This window comes from Catharus ustulatus, chromosome 7 (assembly GCF_009819885.2).
Source record: "Catharus ustulatus isolate bCatUst1 chromosome 7, bCatUst1.pri.v2, whole genome shotgun sequence".
In the NCBI taxonomy this organism is placed as follows: domain Eukaryota; kingdom Metazoa; phylum Chordata; class Aves; order Passeriformes; family Turdidae; genus Catharus; species Catharus ustulatus.
In genome coordinates, this window is record NC_046227.1 from 22937269 (window position 1) to 22963258 (window position 25990).

Consider the following 25990-nt stretch of genomic DNA (forward strand, 5'->3'; position numbering starts at 1 on the left):
ATTTATCCATCTCTATCCCTGCGCTCTGCAACTGCCAGACAAGTACAGCTCACCAGCAGGCAAACATGAGAACCCTGCATCCCCAGCCCAGAAAGACCCCACAGGCAGAAATTACTGCAAACAGGTTTATTGACAGCTGTTAGCAGAAGGGGGTCAGAGAGGGGGGGCTACAGCGAGGAGGGGGCAGAGCCCAGCCCTGCTGGCTGAGCCCACCCATGCTGCCCCTCGCTGCCCCAGCCAGCATCCCCCAGCAGCCTACTCTACAGCAACCCCCACCACCCCCCTCTCCCACCACCCTGTGGTGCCCAGGGTCTCTCCTCCCAGCCCCAGGTCTTGCTCGGCCATAAGCCCTGTCATGCCTCCCCTCACCGCATCCCATGGAGCCAGAGGGTGCTGGGGGAAGGGGGTGGCAGGGGATGGCCGTGCAGGGAGAAAGCGGAGTCCTGGTTGGGAGAGCTTCCGTGGGCGAGTGGGCGTGCGCGGTCGCCGGGCGCAGCAGCCTCAGAACACACCTGGGGAGACAAGCGGAGGGGGGTACACAACAGCACCTGTGAAATCCTCCTTGGCCAAGGGCTGGGGAGAGGCAGGAATGGAGGGAGGAAGGTCCCAGATGGAGGAGGAAAACAGCCAAGGCAGAACTACGGGCAGTGGAGAGGGTAGAAACATTTGTGAATATCACGGAGGGTCACTGCTGCAGTGGGAAGCAAGGAGGGACAGTGCCCTGGAGGGTGTGCAAGGCATACAGAAGGGACTGACCAGGCAGGGTCTGCAAGGAGACACAGAAGGAGGGACTACAGGCAGGAACAAAAGCATCCAGAGGGAAGAAACAAGACACAAGGCACCAAGCAGAGGCTATGTGCACAGCCCTCCTTGCAAGGAGGGGAGCTCAACTCAGCACTCCCAGCAGCCTGGGCAGGGACAGGCTGCAGCCAGGGAGGCACCTGCTGGAGACCCTGCCCACCTACAGGGCTGGCAGGGAGAGAGGGGCAGGCACAGCCAGAGTATGCCTGCCCATGGGCCCCACACGCTTCCAAGATCCAGGGCAGAGAGCTGCCCCTCTTCCTGGGACCCCATCAAGGGGGCTCCTCTTCAAGCCACTATCTCCAAGTCTGGGAGCCTCCAACGCTGGGATGCCACTAGCCATCCACTCACCTGAGCAAGGAGGCAGGCCAGAAGAGACCCCTCCCTTGCTAGGGGAGGCAGGAGCTGAGTTCCAAGCAGTAAGACTCCACCCCTGCTTTCCTCTCCCTGCCCCACGCTCAGAGCAGGGGGCAGTGCCACAGCTTCACTTTGGGGGCAGGTTCGTGCCCCTCTGTAGCAGAACTGCTGGCCCCCAGTGGCTCCTGCTCCAGCCTCCCCCGGGCAGCACGGGCTCTGCGGGTGGAGGACGGGCTGCTGTGGCTGCCCCCCGGTGCTGACAGGGAGCCGGGGCTGTGCCCACCTGCTCGGTGGTGCCCCGCAGCTTCCATCTCAGAGAGGCTGTAGGCCATGGCCAGCTGCAAGTCCTCATCCTCATCCTCGCTATCCGTGTAGAGGCAGACAGGTGAAGAGCTCGAGGTCTGGTGTGGGGCTGGTGGTGGTGGTGAGGGGGGCCGTGGCCTGGGGAAGGCTTGCTGCTCCCGCCGGCTCAGCTCCAGCCCCAGCGCCATGTCATCAGGAACACCTGTGGGGACAGGGGTAGGGGCTGGGGGATTCATCCACTCCAGCTCCCCAAAGCTGGGGTGGGCCCCTGGCACCTCCAACCCACCCCACCAATCCTTCAGAGCAGAGCTCCAAACCAGGGCCAACCAAGGCTTGGTCCAAAACAAAGTCTGAATGCAGCACCTCCCAGACATCCCAAAGGGAAAGGGTGCACATCTCGACAACTGAGACTCTAGTGCCACTTCTCACCATCAATGTGGATCGACTTCAGCTCCCCATCCTCCTCCACTTCCACCCGCTCACGTCCGTTCTCAATAATCCTACAGACAGACAAACAGATGGACGGTCAAGGGCCATGCAGCCAGTGCATCACAGCAGGAAGTTGTAGGGTCAGAGTCCTGCTGATGGAGGGAAGTCTGTGGGAGCAAGGTGGGCTGACACTGCCCTCACCTCTTGGTGGTGATACGCCTGCCGTTAACAAAGGTGGTGGAGGTGGAAACAGAGCGGAAGCCCAGTCCTGCATCTGCACCAGAGCTGAAGGATGAGGCGAAGAAATCTAGAGAAGGGAGCAACAAGGTTGGTGCCAGGGTGGGTTGCAAGAGGAGGGCAGGGGACAGACTCTGCACAGGGGAACATGGTGTTCTAGGACTCCCCTGCTGGGAGGAATGGCAGTATCTCCTACCTGAGGATCCAGGGAAGGGGGAAAAGAAGTGGCCTCCCCCATGGTGGCGGGAACCAGGTCCTCGCAGCTCGGAGAAGGGCATCATGTCATCTGAAAGGCAGAGGCCCTCCATCAGCTTGGTGAACCAGAAGCAGAGCACTGATGTGGGGACCTTCTGCCAGGGCCAGCCATGAACTCTATCCCCAAATTCAGCAGCTGCCCCACAGACAGAGAGATGCCCAAGAGCCAGCCTTCCCTGCCCCACACGCACCAAAGAATTCAGCAAAGGGGTCTCGTCCGCCAAAGAACTCCCGGAAAACATCATGAGCGCTGCGGAAGGTGAAGGTGAATTCGGGGGCCCCAGCGCTGGCCCTAGAGCCTCCTGGTCCTGCTGGAGGGAAGACACTCAGTGTTAAATGGAGCCCTGGGTGACATCTCCCCTGAAGGGTGGGGAGCCCTGGTGGCACTCACCCACACTGGGTCTTCAGACAAGGATATATCCAGAGCTGCACTAATCCCCAGAGCCCTACTCACCTGCTCCCATGAGTCCATCCTTGCCATAGCGGTCATAGACATCGCGCTTCTGCTCTGGAAGAAGAAACGGGGCTGCAAGAAATCTGGCTGCCAGGTGGGGACAGGAGCACTGACACTTCTCCCAACCAAGGGAGGTGCAGAACAGCAGGGAGCAAGAGGAAGCAGTTGGCACAAACCCCTGCCATCTCAGCACTGCACCCAAACCCAGTAAGACCACTGGGCAAGAATGTAAAAGCTTCAGCCCCACTGGGAAGATCCCATTGCAGATGCAAACAGCTCAGCATCTCTCCCAAGGGCTGTTTTGGGAGATGTGTGAGAAAGTAACCAAGTCCCACAAGTTGTGTGGTAAAGCTGTAGGGACCCACTGCATTCCTGGGACAGTCAGGGATGCAATGTGGGTGAGGCCAGAAGCAGGAAATCCCAGTGTGAACAGTCCCAAGGGCAGACACACACACACAAAAGACATCACTGTGGCCTCTTACTGTCTGACAGCACTTCGTACGCCTCGGCGATCTCCTTGAACCTCTGCTCAGCATACTCCTTGTTGTCTGGGTTTTTATCTGGGTGCCATTTCAGCGCAGCCTTCCTGTACCTGCACAGAGGGGCAGTGATGGGCACACAGCAGCCCTTGCTCTTGGGCCAGCAACGTCTATCTGAGCATGCACCTCCCAGCCTGTGGGCAGGGGCACCCCCAGCTCACTTCACCCAGCACCCCACAGCCTCAGGTAGGAAACAGGAGCTTCCTGGATTAGTTCTGCTCCTTGAGAAGAGTATGTGTTTTCATATATAAATATTTATTTATTTATGCATATACACACTAACACACACAGACTAAACAAACAAAACAGAAATTACCCCAGAACTGCAGCACAACCACAGCAGTGCAGTGTGTGCCCACCTCAGCTGCCCTCATCAATGACTCTGGACAATGCTCACAGGTTTGTTCTGGAACCTTCATGGGCTCCACTGTAGTGTGCATGGAGCAGGGGTTGCTAGGGGCCCCCTGGGGCCAGGAGAGCACCAGCAGCCTTCTCCTCCCCACTGCAGCTAGCTAGGGCTAACCCATGCTTCCCAGCTTCTCCCACTCACTCCTGGGAAGCCTCCCATGGATACCTCTGCCACCTCTTGGTAAGCCAGCAATATGCTGGCATTCCCCCCAGGCGATGCCTCACCCCAGTGAGAGCAGCAACACCTCTGCAGGGCACCAGGCAGGAGTTGCAGAGACTCAGGGGGCTCTGTCAGCTCCCCAGTAGTACCTGGGGCACAGCACCAACCTGTCCACAGGGCCCACATCCTTAAAAGGGGACATGCTGCTCTTTACCCTGTGACCTCCAGTCCCCTGACTTTGATGCCAGCAGAGTCCTGTGCCCCAACCATCTGCCACTCCTGCATCCTCTGGCAAAGAGAAAGAGGGGAGCCTCCAAACACCCTGAGACTCACCTCCAGCCCCAGGATGACAGCAGGTAGAAAGGGACCAAACCCCACCAAAAGATGCCTTTGTACAGCAGCAAAGCCCAACCCCACTCCGGCATCCATACAAAGGAAACAAAGGCTGAATTGTCACCTCTGGAGCTGGGCCCTGTCCCCACCGGCCCAAAGGGAGCCCTTGCCTCGCTGGTACCAGGTGGGGGTGGCTTGGGGGACTCTGCAGGCAGAGGCACGCTGCCACACACTTACGCCTTCTTGATGTCCTCAGCCGTGGCATTGCGGCTCACCCCCAGCGCTTCGTAGTAGTCGACCATGACGTGAGCTGTCCCACGGGGTCACTACAGGGTGAGAAGGCAAAGTCAGGAGTTCACAGGCACAGCCTGGTAGCGCTGGGTGTGGGACAGGCTGCTTATCCTCTCCAGCGTCCCGGCTACCCCACTGCCTCCCGAGAGCAACTCAGTGCCACGCCACGCCCAGCTCCCCAGCACCCTGCCCACAGCTCGGCCACCTGGGAGCACCTACAGCCTCGGTCAGGGGCCCCTTGGCTGCTGCCGCACCGCCGTCCCGCCGGCGTCACCCCAGCTTGCCCAGGCAGGGGAAGGGGTCCCCGCTGCCGGCGCCGCTCCCTGCCCGCTTCCCCCGGGCTCAGTGGCGGGGCGGGGGGGCAGCGGGAGGGCACAGCCCGCTAAGGTGCTTAGCGGCTGGAGCGGATTAAGGGCTCAGCGGGGACCCTCCCCGTCCCCTGCAGGCTGGGACACTTCCATCGGCCGACCCGCTCCGGGTGGGGGACAGGAGCAGAATGCGGCCGCTGCAGCCCCCCGCGGCTCCCCGGGCTACCGTCCCGGCCCCGGTACTCGCCCCCGACCCGTGAGTCCCAGCTGACGGGAGGGCGGTGCTGGCGCTGGCACCGGCACCAGTACAGCGGCACTGGGACCGCCCCCCGGCCCGGCTGTAAACACGGCGCTCCCGGGGCCACCCGCTGCTGCTGGAAGTTTCCGCACCCCGCCCCGCCGCCACCGGCGGGCGGCCCTGGCCTGCCGCCAACGGATCTGGGGCACCGGGAGGGGCGGCGGTGGCAGCACGGCGAGGGACAACACTGCCCCCGCTCCCCGCCGTGCGCCGCGGGCCAGCGCTCCCCGATGGCCCCTTGAGCCCCGCTCCCCCCGTCCCGCCCCGGTGCCCACCTGAGCGCCGCCGCCGAGCCCGCCCGGGCCGCCCGCGGCCGGTGTCGCGCGTCCCCCGCGGCCGGGCCACCGCGGGCCTGGAGGCGGCCCCGCTGCGTGACGGGCGGCGGCTGCAGCCAACCGCGGCGTCTGACGTCACGGACTCGCCGCTCGCGGGTGACGTAATGGGAGGCGGGTGGGAGCCGGAGCGCGGCCGCTCCGCCGATCGCCGCTTCTCAGCCGCCTCGGCCCGCTCCTGCCCGCATCCCGGTCCCGTCCCCGCGCCTGCTCCTCCGCTCGCAGGGCCGCGCCTGGGCCCCGCACAGAGCCAGCAGGGTGCGCATGTGGTGGCACCGAGCTGTCCCGCTGGAGCCGGTGCTGACAGCGCACCGCAGCGGGGCACGGCTGCGCCCCGGCAGCGCCCGGCGCCGCTGGCCTCTCGCCGAGTCAGCTGCCCGGCCGGTCCCGCCGGGAAGGAGCCGGCCGGGGGGAACAGCTGAGGTGACTCAGCGCTTTGTCGGGGCGGGGGACGTGACGGAGCGCAGCTGGCCAGACTGGCAGGCACAGGTCCCTGCCAGGAGCCGGGGCCGCCTGGCACTGCTGGGGCACCGCTGTGGCACCGCTGTGGCACCGGCAGCCGGGAGCTCCAGAGTGTCCGGAGAACCGGGGCCATGCCCTAGGAGCTGCGTTGTTGACTTTTCTCGTTCATGGCCTCTGCTGCAGAGGGGCTGTGCTCACCCATTCTCAATGTCCTGGGCGGTCTCGCTCACCTGCACCTCTGAATGTGTCCTCGCCGTGGAAGTCCATGGTTCCCTCTTGCGGCCTGGGTGGGCGAAGAAGGGAGCTTGATCTCCCTGCAGATCCACTGTCATACCTACACCACAGCTGGAATCTTCCTCACTTCTCATAAATTCCTAGCTGGGAAGCCTGGCAGAATGACGAGGCCTGAGTCTGAGACAGGCCATTCCCAGTACTCCTCAGGGACCAGTTTCAGGACAGGTATCCCCGAGAAAAGCCTTCCCCAGCCATAACTCGTGCGCCTGGGGTGGATGAAATGCCAAGGGCATCATCTCGTGTGCCAAAGGCATTTCTTTCTCCAAGGGATGGGAGACCCATCCCCTGCCATCAGACAGAGCTTGATGATTTCCTTGAGCAACGGCTTGGAGTATTTCCTGCCACTGGGGATTTTTTTCCTGGATGCCATTGCAGCACTGTCCTCCTGTACCTGTTTGCCCACGAGCAGGAAGGGGCTCTCTGGGGGCTGTTTGTAGCCAGGGCATCCTGCCCGGCTGCCCAGGGTCTGATTTGGCCCCTCTGTCCAGCAATGGGTGCAGAGCCGGCATGGGCACTAGATGGAGCCACCGGCTGCTTCACTGGGATCCCATCCTGCTGCTGGGGGGGTGAGGAGGAGCCGCCAGGACCTAGCCGGGTCTTGGCACATCTCTTTCCTTTCCTTGGCTTTTGCAGCTGATTTGAGGACAAAGAGGCCTCCGAGATGGCACTTCAGGTCATCTGTGCCCACCGGTGGAGAGGCATCTGTGCTGGGAGAGAACTCCACATGCTGGATGTGAATCTGGAGCTGGGGGAGCACACTGCTGATGCCTTCATGGCAAAAGTTTCCCTCACCCTTGAGATCAGGATATGGAGTGAGGAGAATTGACACCTCCCCAATGTTCTTAGGAGAGGCAGTGGAGAGCTGGGCAGTAGCCTACCACACCACTGGTAGAAGATGTGTATCAACCACACCTCGTCCCAGCCCTACCACAGTCACTCTCCCACTCAAACCTGGCAGCAGCCAAATAAAAGCAGCCCACCACCCACTGGTGCCTCACATCTTCAGCTGCAGCATCCTGCCCTCTTTACCTGCCCTTTCCTTCTAGGTCTGCCTGAAGTTCTGATGTGCCAACCTGGCTCACATCAGCTTCAAATAAAGCTCAGGCATCTTGAGTGTGTCTCAAGGAGACCCTTATTTCTTAACCATTTCTGGGGATTGCTGTGTCACAAGCTTGTTTTCAGCTTTTCAGGGTCTCAAAAACGCTCATGAAATACTTTGAGGCTTTCTGAGGAAAGAGGTTTTGGATGAGCAAAGCAGGACCCCAACAGACCAAATGTTTTTATCCTGGTTACCCAATCTCTAAGGAAGCCAACAGAATTGCATCATAAACCCATGCTATATTATCATGCAAACCACAAATTAAGAGATATATTTTTTTTCAGCACTGCACAACATTTCAGCTTTTGATTTCCACAGAAAACTTAAGCCCTTTCACAGCCTCAACAAAACTGGCAATTATGTACTGAAAAGTTGTATTCTTGGCAATTTTTGAGCTATGTTGTGCTCAGCAAGTTGTGTGCCTGTTGCTCCCTTCAGACGTGCAGCTGACTCCCTTCCTCTTCTCCCCATTCCCCGAGGGAAGGTCCCCATTCCTTGCAGTGGGGCTGCAGCAGGGAAGGAGCAGGAGCCAAAGCCACTAAGATGGAGTGAGAGGGTTTGAGCAGAGTGAGACAGGCTCCTGGGTGCCACTCCTGTGGCACCTTCCTCTGCCTGCCTGCTTCTAGGACGGATGGCGATGGTGGCCATCTCTTGGCTTGGACATAGCGCCAGTGCAGCCCCCAGAAAAGGGGTCATTGGGAGCTCCAGGGCTTGCTCACCCCTGAAAGGGCTGCATCAGGGTGGGGCCCCCCAAGTGCAGGGGGCTGGTGAAGACATTGCTTGAGCAGGACTTCCATTTTTTAAATCTGCATTGGTTCTTTTATTCACAGTCCTGCTGTCTCATCCGAACAAACCTGTCCACCCTCCCTGACTTCCCTGCACAGCTGATTTCTCCACACCTTCATGTTTTTGATGTTCCACATGTTTGCCTTGGTGGCCAGGCTCTCAGCCACCTGCCCATCTCCTTCTTGTCCATTCTGTTCTCATCTCAGCTGGCTGTTTTAGAATTGTACCTTCTAGAGACTGGGGAATCCAAGGAGGCAAAGTCATGCAGCTGCTTTTAGTTTGCATAGCAGAACAGAGAAGTGAGAAACAGCAAAGTCAGGGTGACTTTCGCTCAAGCAGGGCGATGACTTTGAGCCAGATTTAGCAATGTGACAGACCCAGGCTGTGCATCGCAGGCTCTGCCTTGCAGGGATGCTTGCGTGTGCTGACAGTGGGGCTGCTGCCCCAGCCAAAATCCAGGCAAAACTGAGGTGCTTGCAGATTTTAAATCAACAGAGTCAGAGGCTGGCAGAGGTGGCAGAAGCCCATGACTAAATAGGTTATCCACGATGAGCAGGCACACAGGCCCAGGGAGCAGCTGAGCCCCATGGCACAGAGTTTTGCTCCCATCCCTGGCGTGTGGTTGGTGACAGGTTGGGCTGGATAACCCTGTGGTGCACAGGAAGAGAACACCAGACTCATCCACAGTGAAGCTGGGAGCTCAGGGCCTGGATCTGATCCAGGGAAGGGAGACGAAAGGTAATGCCTAAACTGATACCACACACCCCTTCCATATGCTAGGGAACCCTCCAGCTGCAGAGGGGAGCAGGAGCTGCAGCTGACACTGGACAGGAAGGGATTCTTTTCTGAAGCAAAACCAGATTTTACTCATGCACACCAACATGTCCATGCCCAGACTCTCCCAACCTCCACAACCTTTGTGTTCATCTGGCTTGGGCAAGATTTTCTGCAGTGCCTGGTAGGACTGGGGTCACAGGCTGTCAGGTCCTCACCTGCCCTCCAGCTACGTGCCCAGCCTTGGCTCATTGTCTTCACCTAGGCATGGCTCGAAGGCAAACAATGAGTCAAGCAGGGACAAATAAAAAAGGACATGAAGCAAATGCATTTGTGTGAGAAGAAAACAAGTAAAAAGGAAAAAAATAATGCCATAAAGCATATGTGGTTTTCCACAGCCCTCAGTGCCTAACTACCAGTGCAAGAGTGGAACCTTGGAGAGTGAGTTCTGTGGAGTGCTGTGGATGCAAAGAGAAGACTGCAGTTTGGATGCAAGCTGTAACAAACCCTTAACGAATTACTTGCTGAAATCGACATTTGCAGGCATACATTGGGAGCATTAGTGGGCCTAACTGAGGGTCTTGCTGAGCTGCTGATGGCGATTTTTAACAGATTTGGAAAAACTGGGGTAATTCGAAAGGACTGAAAAACAGAAATCACTGCAGTCATTAAGAAATTAAACTGGTTGACCCAGAAAACTCTAGATTACTGATAATACCAGAAAGAAACAACAGAAGAATTAATTATGATTCTATCAGCAGAGAATTAAATACCAAAAAATGTATTTACTACTGATATGATTGTCTCAGGTAAGGAAGGTATTGCTTTGCAAGCTTGTCATCACCTTCAGCACGATTACATCTGGCTCATTCAGATCAACTCTGCTGGTGTGACATCCTCACTTGGAAGCTGGCAGGAGATAATGATAACAGTATTTGCATAAATCACGACACTGCTGCAAAGAGGGGTGGAACAATTGGTTTTCCATGAAGAAAGATGAAGGAAGCTCAGAGCTGCTGCTGATGGTCTTTCCAGATCTAGTTTACATGAGTATTTATCTTGGCATGCCAAGCCAGCCTGTTTTGCACCAGAGGCACCAATGGCAAAGGTGTGCTTGTTAGCCAGGAGCTGTACTGATGAAGGCCTTTGCAGTGGGATCCCCAGGGCTGACTGCAAGGCCCACTGTGATAAGAAATGTTTACTAAGAAAAATTTGGGATAATGCTAAGCTTGGTAGGGTAGGAACTATTGAAGGGGACAATTAAACCTCAGAGATGGTTAAGAATTGTCTGATGAAAAGGCCACATTACAACAAAATTGCTTGAAGTAATTAATTTGAGAATTTTAGAAAGGGGCAATCTTGTCACTTATTACTCTGTAATCCTCTTGCCACCCTCACACTGTATCAGCAGCAGTCTGGGATTCATTTCAAGACCATTGATCAAGCCAGCGCAGCCAGCGGTGCCTGGCAGGAATCCCTGCAGAAGCCCAGCAGCACTTTGCTGATGATTCACTGTTGCCAACCAGCACTTAGGTTCCCCTGGCTGCCTATCCCGGCACCACACCCTCCTCATGGCAAGCCAGTTACATCCCTGCCTTTTTTCCTGAGCATATGTGTCATCTCAACAATTGCAAACAGGATTGTTTGGCAAGTTGGTCTTCCATGTTAATCAGCACCTAGTAAAGATGCTGAGGGTGCCCCAACATATGCAGGAGTGCTTGGTGCCCAGCTCTTGCCAGACTCTGCATTCTCCTACCTGGGAGGTGGTAAAGCTCCCCAGAATGTGTCTAGTGCCAGGCTATTAAGGGGCAGAACAAGAGTCATGCTGTCCATGTCCCGCCATCACAGGGAGGGCACAGCAGCCCTAGTTGTGCTCAGAGTGCCTGGAGATGGCTTGTCCTAATGAGAAGGGCCACATTAAGCATGAAAACTCAGCAGATTGGAGCTCTGAGACCTTGCAACAGGGAAATTCTGCCAAATAGCTGTTATTTCACATGCACAACACATCATCATGCGTTGTTTCACAGCCTCACATCATCTTAACTCTGCTAGGAAGCTCTCAGATAAGTGTTTGAGCCAGGCATCCTCAAGATGCCCATTGAGCTCAAGGTCTCAGCCCAGTGACTTGAGGCCACTGGCTCCCAGCAGCCAGGCTCTGGGAGGAGCAGGGAGGACAGCCCTTGTTTCGCAATATCACACTCTCTGCACACAAACAGCTCCGGGCAGGAGCGCCCTGGGAGCCATTACCCAGCCTTATTAAATGCATCTTTTATCACATTAACTGTTTCCCTCTGACATCCAACAGTGCTTGGCCAGCTGCCAGCACCTCCTTTCCACTTTTAACAGCTCTACAGCAATCCCCAAGACTCCACACTAGTTTCTCCAGGCCCAGCTCTGCCCTTGGCTTGCCCCGGGGCCAACAAGCTGCTTGCATTATTAAAAAACTCGCTTCCACCTGTAAAGCAAAACACCTTGCAGACATCTCTCCAGCCACTGGATGCTCAGCTACTCTCCAACGGCCAGGTCACAGCAGGGCCATTGTCAAGAAGCTTCTGTGACAGGAATTGCTTCCTTTCCCAATGTGTGCAGGACTGGCCCACCTGGCTATGGTTTATGTACCTCGAAGGAGGGGTGCACCTGCACAGCTGCCCCATGTGAATCTGCCACGTCCCCTCTGCTGCGCAGGGGCTCGGCCACAGTCCTACAGACAAGGCAGTCCCTCTGGGAGCAGGGGGAGTGATGGCTGCTTCTTGCCCCATCACTGCCAGCTCACAGGGATGTCTTCAGCATTGCGACAGAGCTGGCCGCAGCTTTGTTGCAATTCTGAGAACTTGTAAGACAGGAAGGCTGAAAGGGCTGGGCATGAAGACATCACCATGCCTGCACTTCTGTCTGGTGTATGGAGAGCCCCATCAGCCTTATGGGGTAACCCATATCCCTCCAGGAGTTCCTACCATCACACAACCTTGCAGAATTCATGCACTTCTATTTCCAGGTATTCCTGCACTGCTTGTACCACCACCAGCTCTGAGAGCTGATGGAAAAGAGGAAAACATCACTGGCACCTCTGCAGAAGCCCATCAGCACTGCACACCAGTATTCCCTGAGAACATGGGGCCTCCTCAGCAGGCTCAGTCTCTCTGTCACCCACCTGGAGGCAGATTGCTCACACCAGGCATGCTCAGAGTTCTGACATGAAGTCACTGCAATTAGACAGGTGAGGTTTTATTTTGCTCCCGTGGGTGTGAAGCTGCCTTTCCCAGGACATGAAGAAAGGCAGGTGACATCGGCAGCCAGGGCAGCTGGCTGTGAGCCGGGAAGGCTGCTCACTCAGGGCCTGCTGTGCCTGAGAAAAAGCTCGTTCCAACTTGTCCGACAGCCCCTTTTAGCCTCACAGGTTGGGGCTTGGCTTGTGGGGCTGCCTGTGTCCTGGGGAGTGCCTCCCCGCTCTTGCCACTGCCCTGTGATTCAGGGCTTAGGACTGTAGTGAGATCTGGAATTAGCTTTATTGTTTCTGTACTGAGGCACACGCTCTGGGCAATGCAGCAGGCGTTGCACAATTGACTTCATTATATCTGAACCAGCAATTACGCTGCTGTTGCTCAGCTGCAGCAGAGAAAACTTCTGTCAGATCACTACTGTGCCCTACATCCCAGCAGGTCTCTAGGAGTAAATGCCACACGTGGGTTGCTGAAGATGTTCAATGAGGCCTTTATTGAGTCTCTGCTTGGTCTTTTGATACTCCCCATTCTTTTCTTGCAGCCTGTGACATCTAGCCTTCCAGTCACCCTTCTTTCTCATCTCTGGATCAGCTCTACCTACTCCAGATGAAAGATGAGGTACTCAGAGGGCCCTTTCTGACCTAGACAAGGCATGCATATTTTAAGGAATGGCAAAGGGAGCATTTTCTGCCCATCTCCATGCTGTGCTTGAATTTTTCAGTGTGGCAAAGTATGGCAAATGCTGCCATAGTAGAACCACAGCAGCACTTGGGCGTATGATGCTGGGACGTCACCAGGAGCCAGCTGTGTTTAGGGACCCTGCACAACGGGTCAGTGGGATATTGCTGAAGCAGTTAGCATCACAAGGGGCTGGCTTGAGCTCACATCTGCAACATGCAGTTGAGCACCATGCTTTCAACAGACTTATTAGTTTTGCTCGCCAACCCTGTCCAGCCTGTGCCACTGCTGGAGAGCAAAGCGCACAGGGCACTGACGGGCTGGAGGTACATCCTGGCTTCTCCACCTCCCCACCTGACCACACTGCTAAGAGGATTAAGGGCAGGGCAAGGACAGAGTGAGGGGTAAGCAGGGCAAGCACAGATACAACCTCTTTGGGAAGCTCCTGGCTGAGGTCAGAGACACAGACAGCAGCCTTGTTCCTGAAGCACCTCTCACCATCTGGTGTTTGCTTTTAAAGTGGAGGGCACAATGGGCTTCCTTGCCAAACCCACAGCACAGCTCTGATCTCTTCTACCTTCCCAAGAAGGCCATGTCCCCAAACTGCCCTGTGGCACTGTTTGCTCTGCCTGGAACAGCCAGGGTGGAACTGAGATCTGAAAACTGGGAGCAATAGTTTGGGCTTTTCTCAGCAAAGACAGCAGGGAACTGGGGTGTGGATGGGAGGTGCCAAGCTGGGCTCTGAACTCATCTCCTCCCCAGTTTCAGCTCTGGGTGCTTTAGGTGTGGCAGTCTTTAACATACTTCTGGAAGACAGCTATATGAGAGGCTTTGTTTGGGTAACTGCAAGCTTTGCTCACAGGCGTTCCTGTACCAGCAGGTACCTGCCAAGAGCCGACTGGTTTCCGACAGGGGCAAGCAGGGGCTTCCCCTGCAGTGGGCAGGGCTCTGCCCCTCAGGTACCGTCAATGTTTTCCCCATCTTTCAATAAAGAGATGGTTGAATTCTGACTCCAGAGCCTAGAATTTTCCTTGTTTGCTATTTGCATCTCTGGTTGCTGATGCAGGATCTGACTGTTCTCTGAGCATCGATGAAAATGTTTCCTGAGCAATTCTTGTAATCTTGTGATTTCTGATGTTGCCTGAAAACATTTGCAGGGTCTTCTTGGATGTATGGGTAACATCTCTGTAAGAGAGGGGTCGCCTCAGGACAAATCCAGCCAGAATGAGCTCAGCCTCCAGTGCTTTCAGGCTGCTGCTACCAGCATCTGGCAGGCTGCTGAGCAGTTAGGCACTGAGAAGATGCAGCCGATTGGTGCTCCCTGGATTTAGCCAGATGTTCTTGAGCATTTCAAAAAAAGCTTAGACATCTGTTTGGGCATTTCAGATCAGAGGCACATGGGGATGCACAGCTCTGAATGACTCATGGCTCTCTTGTCAGTCATTCTCACTCTGATTGTCCAACAAAACAGCATCTGAGTGGGTATTTTCACTGTGAACACGAATTTGCAGCAACGATGAATCAGGGACATTTCATTCTCAACTCTCCACCACCATGGTATTTAAACTGATCCAGGAGTCTCTTGATTTTGCACCCCTTGGGTACCACCAAATTGTTATGCGAATCTTTAGAATTTGGGTGAACTGTACAGCCTGAAATGCTGCTCGCTGCCAGCTCTGCTTCCAAACACACTGCAAGGCATTCATGCTATAAATGCCCCAGAATTCATTGGCACCGTGGAATTAAGGAAGGTTCTAGGACACACCCAGTGAGAAGTGACTCCCTGGCATCCACTATTCATTACAGTGAACACCTTGGTGAAGATTTTCACGGGGAAGATGATACCATCACTCCTTTTCACTCCAATTAACTTCTGGGGCTCAAATTTTGATGCCTCAGTGCTACCAATTACTCTCTCACTCTCATGGACTGTCTGCATCAGCATGGTCTGTGTTATCTAGTGATCTCTGAGGTCACTCAAAGGACATTTATACCACAGGGAGGCATTTCCAGAGTTATCCAGTCACCACAGAATCCTGTGCAGGTTCAGCAGCACTCACTACCGGGGGCATCTCTGTGGAAAAAAAAAAACCCTCAATATTTTCCCATTAACTTGATTAAACCTACTCTGATCCTCTGGCTCAGCCATTTCTGCAGGTCTCGGAAATGTGTTGCTTAGACACCACCACAGGCTTTGCAGCAGTACTCTTCCTTTCAGTCACTTTACACACGCTCATCAGTGAAGGTGACACTTTCCAGGTGACTCAAGCTCAAAGAAAGGCTATTGTAGGTGGATAATTTAGGTCCAGCTTTCAACTTTCAGATTAAGCTGAGAGATGACAGCATTTTTCAGTGAAAACTCATTAAGTCAGAGCACTGAGGCAGATGCAGGACTGGTTCTGCACCACCACAGTAAATACTTTGAGTATTTTGGAAGGGTAGGACACATTATTCATTGTAGTAAGGCCAGACATCAGTGAAGTCACTGTAGACTGCAATAAAAACCCTCCAAGGTGCTCCAAGCTCTCCCTACACCCTCACTATTAATTTCATAAAGCTTTGTGAAATCAGATCAAACCAGCGAAGGTAAAGTAGAGCCAGGATGGAGAATCAGCCCTTTGATAGGCAGGGCTTTCAACACAGTCCTGCTACCAGTGTTTCCTCCAGAAAATCTCCCAGTTTTTTCAAGAAGCCTTGGGTGGCTGCCAGAGATCTGGCTCACTGCTTGCTGTAGGATCACATCAGCACCTAAGCCCACCAGGAGGGAAGACCTGGGCCAAGCTCTTTGCTAGCTTTCCTGCTTCAAACCCCGAAGTCTCTCCTAGTTAGTGCCTGGATGGTGTCTTTCACCAGCAGGACACCAAGCTGGAAGGTGCCATCTCCGTGCTTCAGCAGAACCCCTCTGCCAGGACCGGCAAGCACAGCAGGAACAGCACCTGTGCCCCATTGCCCTTTCCTGGAGCGGACCCCCGGCTCTCCCGTGCCCCAGTCAGGGGATGCTGCTCCCCGAATGCCCCACCAGTGCACCCTGCCAGGCAGCACAGCCCCATCTATGCAAATCTATGCAAATATGAGCGATGCACGCAAATGTGTGGCAGCGCTCGGAGCGGTCTCGGGCGGGGCGGCCCGCCCCGGAGCGCCGGTGCCGCCCCCGGTATAAGGCGGCGGCGGCGCGGCCGTCCCGGAGCGCGGAGCTGCGGCAGTCCGGGGACAGGCAGGTCGTGCGGCAGCGGCGGCATCATGGTGAGTGCCGGCCCCGGCTGCTCCCTCCCTCCGGTCCCGCGAGTGCTCCCCGGACTGGGCTGGGGTCCCCGTGGCTTCCCGGGAGGGCTCTGCCGGGAACCCCGAAGTGCGGGCAGTTGGCGACGGGAGTGCCCGCTGTGCTTGCCCTGCCTTTGCCTGGCTTCAGCCTCTTGCTGAGCCGCTCCCTCCCCGGCTCTGAGCACCCTGCCGTCTTTGAACATCCCCCTGTACCCGTGGCAAGGGGGCCACCAGCGAGCCCCGCCGCCTGCGGACACCGGCGCTCGGGCGGACATCCCTCTCATCACTCTCCCGCTTTTAATAGTGCCGGTTCCTGCCCGTGTCCCGCGGTACCATCCCCGGCTGCGGGGAGTTCACCCCGTCTGAAGGTGGCTTCCTTCACCCACTGCCCTGCTCCAAGGGTGGGCATCACTGTGGGTGGGCTTCCAGGCTGCCCTGCCGCCGTGGTTCTGCGGCGATCTCTGGCTCCTGAGCTCTCCAGCTGCTCTGGAGAGCATCCCAGCCCCAAGGTTTCCCGGGCACCCTGCCTGCTGTCCGCAGAGCCATGTTTCCAGCCCTTCCTGTGCCAGACTTTGCCGTGAAGAAGGCAGAATCTGCTGGCCGATGACCAGCATTGCTGCGTCCTGGCGCTCCTGGGCTCTGCCCAGCCTATTGTCAGCACTGGGTCCCACAGAGCCAGTCCTGGCTGCTGCTTGTTGTTGGGATGAAGTGCAGTGAGCAGCATAACCCTCTGCCACCCCCACGCTGATTCACAAGGTCCTTTGCCAGGGAGTTCTCTCTCATCTCCTCTTCCTTGAGGTGCTTGCATCTGTGCCAAGTGTTTTTTGTGCCCTTCTGTAGAGGATCCTGGAAGACTTACCTCAGGTCTCAAGTCCTCAGATCGTACCCTTGGCTCTTTGTGTTACACAACATTTATGGACCTGCTGGGAGGGATAGGTGGGATATTGCTTTGTTCTTCTTGCACCTCAGCTTTGGGAAAGGTGAAGGGATGGGCTTCTGCCTCTCACCATGGGTATCAAGGGCTTATCTTTTTGCCGTCCCTTACTGTCACTGCTGCCTCTGAAATGCAGCACTGAAAGCACTTTAGATGCAGAGAGCCAGGACATGCTGCATCCTGTGCAAGTTCACGGGACAGCAGTCATTGCCCTGCTCCTGAGTGCAAAATGGCTGGTTCCACCAGCTTCCTGCCAGCTGACTCATAGTGGGGCACCACGGCTCTGGAAATCCGGTTTCATTTGGATGCTCCTCTGCCTCAGTTGTGCCTGATGACGCATCCAAGTCCTTGGCAACAGCAGGTCTAAGGCACTGAATACTTTCATTCTTATCAAAAGAACTGCAGGCCCTGGGGTGCCTCATCTGAAGGGAGTGAGGTTGCAGAGCCCACCTTCACCTGGCTTCTCCTGAGGGACCTGACACTACCCTTGAAGCTGTGAGCTGAGACCCTCCCACCTCAGCTTTTCCATTGACTTAAAAAGTGCAGCTAACGCTTCCTCCTCCTCCAGAGCTAATTTAGGGAAGCTGAGCCTCAGAGCATGGCAACCGTTCATGTTTGTAAATCCCCCCTCTTGTTGGCCACCCATCCTCAGGGCCCTCACCTCCCAGTGCCCTGGTGCTGCTCTGCCATCTCAGCCTTCAGCTCTGTTGTTGGAATTGTGACAGGAGCTGTGCCAGATGCTGCTGGGCCTCAGCCCCTAAGCCATATGGATGTTTGGGCAATGGAGATATTTACTGGATGCTACCCAGGGCTGTGGGTGAGGCCAGTCCAGAGGATGGGTAGCCTGGTATCCTGACCACCTTACAGATGGATCACCATCTCCTCGGGGCCCCTGAGACAGTCAGTGCAATGATGAGAGGCAGAGCACTAGATCTGGGAGAAAGCAGCAAATAGGAATGGACACAGGGCACCTAGGAACGAGGGCAATGTGTCTTGCCCAAGCTGGCAAGGGCCAGAGCTGCCCTTCCAGGGCTGTGCACATCCTGCAATGATTGCATTTCTGGTCTCTGCTGGGATCTGACCCTGACTCCCCCTCCCCAGCGTGAGTGCATCTCCGTCCACGTCGGCCAGGCCGGCGTCCAGATGGGCAACACCTGCTGGGAGCTGTACTGCCTGGAGCACGGCATCCAGCCCGACGGGCAGATGCCCAGCGACAAAACCATTGGCGGAGGGGACGATTCCTTCACCACCTTCTTCTGTGAGACTGGGGCAGGGAAGCATGTCCCACGGGCCATCTTTGTGGACCTGGAACCCACAGTGATTGGTGAGTGCACCTTCGTTAGGTAATGATAGTGGTCATTCTTTCTGGGAACAGCCCATTGCAGGACACTCGTGAGAGTGGCTCCTGCTACCTTTCCCCAGATCCAATTAACAAATCCATTATGCCCCTGTTCTCTGCTAGATGAGGTTCGGGGAGGTGTCTACCGCCAGCTCTTCCACCCTGAACAGATGATTACTGGCAAGGAGGATGCTGCCAACAACTATGCACGTGGACACTACACCATTGGCAAAGAGATCATTGATCAAGTGCTGGACAGGATCCGTAAGCTGGTAAGTGACTGCAGAGACGGGATGTGTCTCCCTGGGCTGGGGTCCGGCATCATTCAAGGGGTGGGAGCATGGTGTGAGCTCTGCTGCACCTTGGGTGGAATCTGCAGCTACTCAAATAAAAGTCTGAAACTTCCCTCCAGCCATGTCAGTGCTTGTGGGGAAACTTACTTGCCTCTCTCCACAGGCTGACCAATGCACAGGTCTCCAGGGATTCCTTGTGTTTCGTAGTTTTGGAGGTGGCACTGGCTCTGGATTTACCTCCCTGTTGATGGAGCGACTCTCTGTTGATTATGGCAAGAAGTCCAAGCTGGAATTCTCCATCTACCCCGCACCACAAGTCTCCACTGCTGTGGTAGAGCCCTACAACTCCATTCTCACCACCCACAGTACATTGGAGCACTCAGACTGTGCTTTCATGGTGGATAACGAGGCCATCTATGACATCTGTCGCCGGAACCTGGACATCGAGCGCCCAACCTACACCAACTTGAACAGACTCATCAGCCAGGTTGTTTCATCCATCACAGCATCACTGCGGTTTGATGGAGCCCTGAATGTGGATCTGACCGAGTTCCAGACCAACCTGGTGCCCTACCCTCGCATTCACTTCCCCCTGGCCACCTATGCCCCTGTGGTTTCTGCTGAGAGAGCTTATCATGAGCAGCTGTCGGTATCCGAAATCACCAACTCCTGCTTCGAGCCGGCTAACCAGATGGTGAAGTGTGACCCTCGCCATGGCAAGTACATGGCCTGCTGCCTGCTGTACCGTGGGGACGTGGTGCCCAAGGACGTCAACGCCGCCATCGCCACCATCAAGACCAAGCGCAGCATCCAGTTTGTGGACTGGTGCCCCACAGGCTTCAAGGTGGGCATCAACTACCAGCCACCCACGGTGGTGCCAGGCGGGGACCTGGCCAAGGTGCAGCGTGCCGTCTGCATGCTGAGCAACACCACGGCCATCGCCGAGGCCTGGGCTCGCCTGGACCACAAGTTTGACCTGATGTACGCCAAGCGCGCCTTCGTGCACTGGTACGTGGGCGAGGGCATGGAGGAAGGGGAGTTCTCTGAGGCACGGGAAGACATGGCTGCTCTGGAGAAGGATTATGAGGAAGTGGGCCTGGACTCCTATGAGGATGAAGATGAAGGTGAGGAGTAAGGAAGCTCCAGGCCAAAAAAGGACCATGCTTCTTACCCATGTTACTTGCAGAAACCCTTTGCAATAAACCATTTCAGATCTTCCGTGTCTCCCAGTATCCCCCCAGCTGTATCGGTTTCTTGCCAGGTCAGGTGTGTGGTGAGTGCTTCAGCCCTGCTACTGGTGCTGCTATGCTTCCTCCCAGTGCTCTGCTCCAGCTCTGGCTCCCCACAAAGTTAAGAGCCACATATCAAAGGGATATGTCCAGGACTCATGGCAGGCTCTGGGTAGGTGCTGGAGCATGTCCACCAAAAGGATCCGGAGGAGTGCTGCTGATGGGATAGAAGTACCAAGCTTAGGCATTGGTTTGTCTGTCTGGGAGTATCTCTGCCCTCAGCCTGCCCTGTTCTGCCTTCCCCCTGGGGCATGTGGCCCCACTCTACCTGGCCTAGATCATCTTCTGCATTGTCCCCATTCTGAGTCCTCCCACTGCCCTGCCTGATGGCAAGTAGCCCCAGCATCAGCTCTTGGCTCCAGCTGCAAAGTGGAGATTTCTGTTACCCATTATCCAGTGTGCTTGTTTCAGAGATTAATTTTCCCTGCTTACCACTAATGCTCCAGCTATATTGACCCAGAGGGGCTGTCCTCCCCTGCCCTCCTCCCGGCATGCACCCGTGTCAGCTGGAGGGGAGAGTGGGGGCCAGCCCTGGCTGCTGGAGCACAGCCAGGCACTCATCCCACTGCACAGGGCTGCTGGCACTGCTCTGCTTTCTGTGACTGGAGTGCCAGGCTCTGACTTAGCCGTGCCTGCTGCTGCTATGCCAGTGCAGGAGTCACTGCCCCTCACGCCAGGTGCCGCTCTGATCCATTCCTTATGTCTTGTCTGATTGTGGGGAAAGGAGGGAATCTGCTCCTTCAGAGTAATTCCATTGCTGACGTCTCTCTGTGTCTTCACAGACATGACTGCTACCAGAAGGATGTAGGAGTTGGAATTGTGTCCTATAGCTTTTTCTAAAAGTCATCCTGCACCTCTGTCCTGGACAAGGGCCCCAGTAGTGTCCCCTGGCATGTTACTGAGCAGCAGAGGCCCATCCATCCCCATGGCCAGGGAGGGTAGCTGTGTGACCCAAGGTCCTGGCAGCAAAGGCAGAGCCCTCTCCCTGCTCAGGCAGCATTCAAGGCTGACGGTCCAGGCATCCTCAGGAGCAGGATCAGCCTGGCCTTGGCAGGGTTTGGCTGCACTGGCCAGGGCTCAAACAGAGCTGCTGCTCTGAATGTAGTCACAAGTTATTAACAGCAAGCAGGCTGCAATGACCCTTTTTTGGCAGCCCAGATTCGTCATGCAGATCTGCAGCCTCACAGCGTTGTGCAGCACTGCCTGTTTGTCCCCACCGGGAGAGAAAGGCAAACCTTGGCTGGAGCCTCCCAGAGCATCGATGGTGAAGGCAGCTTTAGGGGGCAAAGTGGGCTCCTGACTCTGATTCGTGTCTCTGTCGTGTTTCTCCTCCTTTCTCCTGTTCTAGAGGCCCAGTTGGACTCGAGGTCTCTCCACAACCCTGGGGGAGCTGGTAGCAGAGCAGGTTAGGGACTGTTCTATCTGCTGTGCCCCCGATGCTGGTGGCTCAGCACTGCCGGCCACCCCTGGGGCTGGTCCCCAGGCCCCCCGCCTCCCTCCCGGCAGAGGAGGGGGAGCAGCTTCGGGCCCCGCACCTCGGGGTTCCTCCACAGCTGGGAGGACCCCGCCAGGCTCCCGCGGCCCCCGAAGGGGGGGTACCCCCTCCCCGCATGCAAGTGTACCCAAATAAGGGGGCGTGGCGGCCCCAAGCCCCTCCCACCTATAAGAGAGCGCTGCGGCGGGGATTGCAGCAGCCGCAGCTCCGCGCCGAGCCCCGCTGCACAGAGCCGCCGGGACAGCCCGCACCCCCCGCCGCAACATGGTGAGTGCGGGCCGGGAGGCGGGCACGGCGGCGGGGAGGGCGCCCGGAGCCCCCCGGCGGTCCCCCCGCTGCACCGTGCCCGGCGGAGCCGTCACGACGCACCCCCTCCTTCCACTCCGTGACCTTGGGCAGCCCTCCCGGCCCCTGCCCGGGGGCAGCCGCGCTCCCATCGCCCCGTGCCCCCCCACCTGCCCGCCGCCGCCACCGGCACTGGGGCGCTGCCCCCCCGCCACCGCCGGCGCAGCGCGGGGGGGTGCTGGGGATAGAGGGGGATGACCTCTCCGGTGGGGAGCGGTGGCCGCGGATGGACGGGGACAGCTGCCGAGGGTGGAGCGCCAGCCGGGCTCCGGCGGCCGGAGCGGGGCGTTCGGCGGGGCTGCCCCGCGGCAGCGCCCGCCCCGTCGGGGCTGGCGGCGGGGAACGGGGTTGGGGGTCCCGTCCCTCCAGTCTCGTCCCGCGGGCGTCCGGCAGCCGCGGAGCGGGCTGGGGACGCTCTCCGAAGCGGGCAGGGGCCGCTGCCCTCGCCCGGGGCCGGAGCTGTCTATATTTAGCGGCTCAGGAGTGGGCCGGGGCCGTGCCAGAAGGTGCAGCACAGCGCTCTGCCCGCCGCTGCGCTGACCGGGCCCTGCCGGAGAACCTGCCCCCAGCTGCCCTCCCTTCCCCTCTGCGGCTGGGGATGCTCTTGGCCTTCCCGCAGGGAGCAGGTGCCCTTGTCCTACCCAGGCGCTGGACCGGTGCACGGACCCCATCGGGCTAAGGGCACTGTGCAGTCGGGGAATGAAAGAGCGAATTGCTCCAGGACCTCGATGTCGAGTCGGGGCGTCCTGCTCGAGAAAGCAGGGATGCCCGGAGCAGTGAAACGAAGATTCTAGGACTAGCAGAGGCAGGGCGCCAGGGACAGCAGAGAAGGGATGCTGGAGTAGCGGAATAGGCCTGCACCTCCTGAATGGGAGTGATTGAGGCACATCTCCAGCTCAAAGCACTTCTGCCAACACAGGTTTTGCAGCACAGGATTGGGACTGTGTATCCCAGGGAATCTGTGTTCCTCAGAAACTGCTGGTCTTCATTGCCAGTCCTTACCTGACTGCCACCTACCACCTGTGCATCCCCAAGCCCACTCACCCACAATACTGTTTATCTGGCTCTGGAGCAGCAGGCAGATTGCCCCTCATGGGTTAAATGTGTGCCCCTGACAGCTCAGCTCCTCACTGGGCTGCTGTTGCATGGGGAAGGGGCTGAGGCTGCCAGGGACCCTTGGCAGAGTAGCTGGGCCAGGCTCTGCTCCCTTTACTGCTGGAGGACAGGCCCAGCCAGAGTCCATTGAGCTGGTGGCCCCCAGTGAGGGCAGGGGCAAGAGGGACGCCAAAGCTGACTCTTGAACCAGCATGGTGCCTGTGAATAGCTGAGGGCAACACCAGCTATGGGGAGCCCCTCAGGGTGATGCAGGAGGTCACCCAAAGGAAAATGTGCTCTCTGGGACCACTGACCAGAGCACATCCAGTGTGGGTGACTGTGTGACACTGGCTCCAGGTAGAGCTCTCTGTGCCAGGCTCTGACCCTGACTCCCCCTCCCCAGCGTGAGTGCATCTCCGTCCACGTCGGCCAGGCCGGCGTCCAGATGGGCAACACCTGCTGGGAGCTGTACTGCCTGGAGCACGGCATCCAGCCCGACGGGCAGATGCCCAGCGACAAAACCATTGGAGGAGGGGACGATTCCTTCACCACCTTCTTCTGTGAGACTGGGGCAGGGAAGCATGTCCCACGGGCCATCTTTGTGGACCTGGAACCCACGGTGATTGGTGAGTGCACCCTAGTTGGGCAGTGGTAGTGGTCATTATTTCTGGGAACAACCCATTGCAGGACGCTCCTGGGAGTTCACAAAGCCTGAGGTGCCCCCATGGCAGGGTAGCAGGCAGCTGGTGTTCGTGGGCTTGACAATATCCTGCACTGGGTTCGACCCGAGGGCCCTATTTTTTTGGCCAGGAGAAGCCACAGCCATGAGCACCTGCTTTTGTTCTTGAAGTATCCTAGAGTCAGCGGTGCTTGTACCACATGTGCACAGAGAGAAACCAGCCCAACCGGCACGGCAACTCCTGCTGCACTGTGGGCAGTCGGCTCCTGAAGGGTGGGAGAAGCTGAGCTGTGCAGGGAGGTGGCAGCCACCTCCTGATGCCGGAGAAACCTGATGCTGGTGGTGGCTTTGCTGACGTGTGGGTCTCTGGCCATGCCAGCAGCAGGCGGAGCCAGGGAGAGGGATGGCTGCTGGCATCCACGTGTCTGTTTGGCGGCCGGCTCAAACCAACTGTCTCCACTGGGCTCAACCTGCCCCTGTTGTCTCCTAGATGAGGTTCGGGGAGGTGTCTACCGCCAGCTCTTCCACCCCGAGCAGCTGATTACTGGCAAGGAGGATGCTGCCAACAACTATGCACGTGGACACTACACCATTGGCAAAGAGATCATTGATCAAGTGCTGGACAGGATCCGTAAGCTGGTAAGTGACTGCAGAGAGCGGATGTGTCTCCCTGGGCTGGGGTCCGGCATTTTGCTGGGGCACAGAACACACTGCAAGCTCTGCTGAGCCCTGGGAGGGATATGTGGCAGATCAGGGTAGGGATCGACCAGATCCTGAAGGGACTTGTGGACAGCTAAAAAGAAAAGTATCTAAGAGCAATCTTTCCTCCTCTCTCTCCACAGGCTGACCAGTGCACAGGCCTCCAGGGATTCCTTGTATTTCACAGTTTTGGAGGTGGCACTGGCTCTGGATTTACCTCCCTGTTGATGGAGCGACTCTCTGTTGATTATGGCAAGAAGTCCAAGCTGGAATTCTCCATCTACCCTGCACCACAAGTCTCCACTGCTGTGGTAGAGCCCTACAACTCCATTCTCACCACCCACACTACACTGGAGCACTCAGACTGTGCTTTCATGGTGGATAACGAGGCCATCTATGACATCTGTCGCCGGAACCTGGACATCGAGCGCCCAACCTACACCAACTTGAACAGACTCATCAGTCAGATTGTCTCATCTATCACAGCATCACTGCGATTTGATGGAGCCCTGAATGTGGATCTGACCGAGTTCCAGACCAACCTGGTGCCCTACCCTCGCATTCACTTCCCCCTGGCCACCTATGCCCCTGTCATCTCCGCAGAGAAGGCTTATCATGAGCAGCTGTCGGTAGCTGAAATCACCAACTCCTGCTTCGAGCCGGCTAACCAGATGGTGAAGTGTGACCCTCGCCATGGCAAGTACATGGCCTGCTGCCTGCTGTACCGTGGGGACGTGGTGCCCAAGGACGTCAACGCCGCCATCGCCACCATCAAGACCAAGCGCAGCATCCAGTTTGTGGACTGGTGCCCCACAGGCTTCAAGGTGGGCATCAACTACCAGCCACCCACGGTGGTGCCAGGCGGGGACCTGGCCAAGGTGCAGCGCGCCGTCTGCATGCTGAGCAACACCACGGCCATCGCCGAGGCCTGGGCTCGCCTGGACCACAAGTTTGACCTGATGTACGCCAAGCGCGCCTTCGTGCACTGGTACGTGGGCGAGGGCATGGAGGAAGGGGAGTTCTCTGAGGCACGGGAAGACATGGCTGCTCTGGAGAAGGATTATGAGGAAGTGGGCCTGGACTCCTATGAGGATGAAGAAGAGGGTGAGGAGTAGAGAAGCCTCAGCCAAAAAAGGACCACGCTCCTTCCCTGTGTTACCTGCAATCCCTTTGCAATAAACCGTTTGAGATCCTCCGTGTCTCCCAGTATCCCCCCAGCTGTATCGGTTTCTTGCCAGGTCAGGTGTGTGGTGAGTGCTTCAGCCCTGCTACTGGTGCTGCTATGCTTCCTCCCAGTGCTCTGCTCCAGCTCCAGCTTGCTACCTGTGCAGGTAAGACCCCTGGGGTCTAGTCCCTGGTGCCGTGGCCCACTTGTGCCCATCCCACTCGTTGCTCCAGGGGTGGGTACTGCTTCCTTGTGTGATATGTGGCCCTGTGTTGTACCCTGGAGCTCAGGAGAGCAGATTTAGTCTGAGCAAGAAAAGAATGGCAGGTGTTGGCTCTTCTCCTCGTGTAGCCTAAGGGTAGGTGGGCTTGCCTGAAAACATAGTGGTTGAAGCAGTGGGAGCAATCTGGGACCCCTGCCGCTGTGGTCACCACACAGGGCAAAGGGGTATGCCCTGCTCTGTGGTGCAGTGGGTGCACCCTGCAATGGCACCCAGCATGGCACAAACCCCTGTGGCTGCTGTACTGCTGTGTGCGGTGAGAGGATTAAAGGAGGGGAATGCTCCCTGTGAAACTGT

At 57.1% G+C, this 25990-nt stretch overlaps 2 protein-coding genes, 1 long non-coding RNA gene and 1 pseudogene across 8 annotated transcripts; 2 read left to right on the top strand and 2 right to left on the bottom strand.

Moving 5' to 3' along the window:
* Positions 1 to 111: 111 nt before the first annotated feature.
* Positions 112 to 5505, bottom strand: DNAJB2 (DnaJ heat shock protein family (Hsp40) member B2). 6 transcript variants are annotated; one of them, XM_033064757.1, is made up of 10 exons: positions 5449 to 5505; positions 4514 to 4602; positions 3319 to 3428; positions 2837 to 2890; positions 2574 to 2693; positions 2324 to 2413; positions 2092 to 2197; positions 1891 to 1961; positions 1442 to 1663; positions 112 to 512 (listed from the first exon to the last, which is right to left on the bottom strand). In XM_033064757.1, exons 2-10 carry the CDS (start codon positions 4576 to 4578, stop codon positions 502 to 504), a joined length of 849 nt encoding a protein of 282 aa, XP_032920648.1. In that variant the 5' UTR covers positions 4579 to 4602; positions 5449 to 5505; the 3' UTR covers positions 112 to 501. The 6 variants fall into 6 exon arrangements, with proteins under 6 accessions (XP_032920648.1, XP_032920647.1, XP_032920643.1 ...); XM_033064756.1 differs by having other exon boundaries at positions 112 to 1663; positions 2574 to 2690; XM_033064752.1 differs by having other exon boundaries at positions 112 to 1663.
* Positions 5506 to 15655: 10150 nt separating this feature from the next.
* LOC116998538 lies at positions 15656 to 19878 on the top strand (annotated as a pseudogene).
* On the bottom strand, positions 19140 to 24865 carry LOC116998541. The gene is made up of 2 exons (XR_004418429.1): positions 24829 to 24865; positions 19140 to 19246 (listed from the first exon to the last, which is right to left on the bottom strand). It is a non-coding gene; the product is annotated as an uncharacterized LOC116998541 (long non-coding RNA).
* On the top strand, positions 21597 to 25986 carry LOC116998539 (tubulin alpha-5 chain). The gene is made up of 4 exons (XM_033064301.1): positions 21597 to 21697; positions 23274 to 23496; positions 24040 to 24188; positions 24392 to 25986. The coding sequence occupies exons 1-4, from the start codon at positions 21695 to 21697 to the stop codon at positions 25361 to 25363; spliced, it is 1347 nt and encodes a 448-aa protein (XP_032920192.1). The 5' UTR covers positions 21597 to 21694; the 3' UTR covers positions 25364 to 25986.
* The last annotated feature ends 4 nt before the right edge of the window (positions 25987 to 25990 follow it).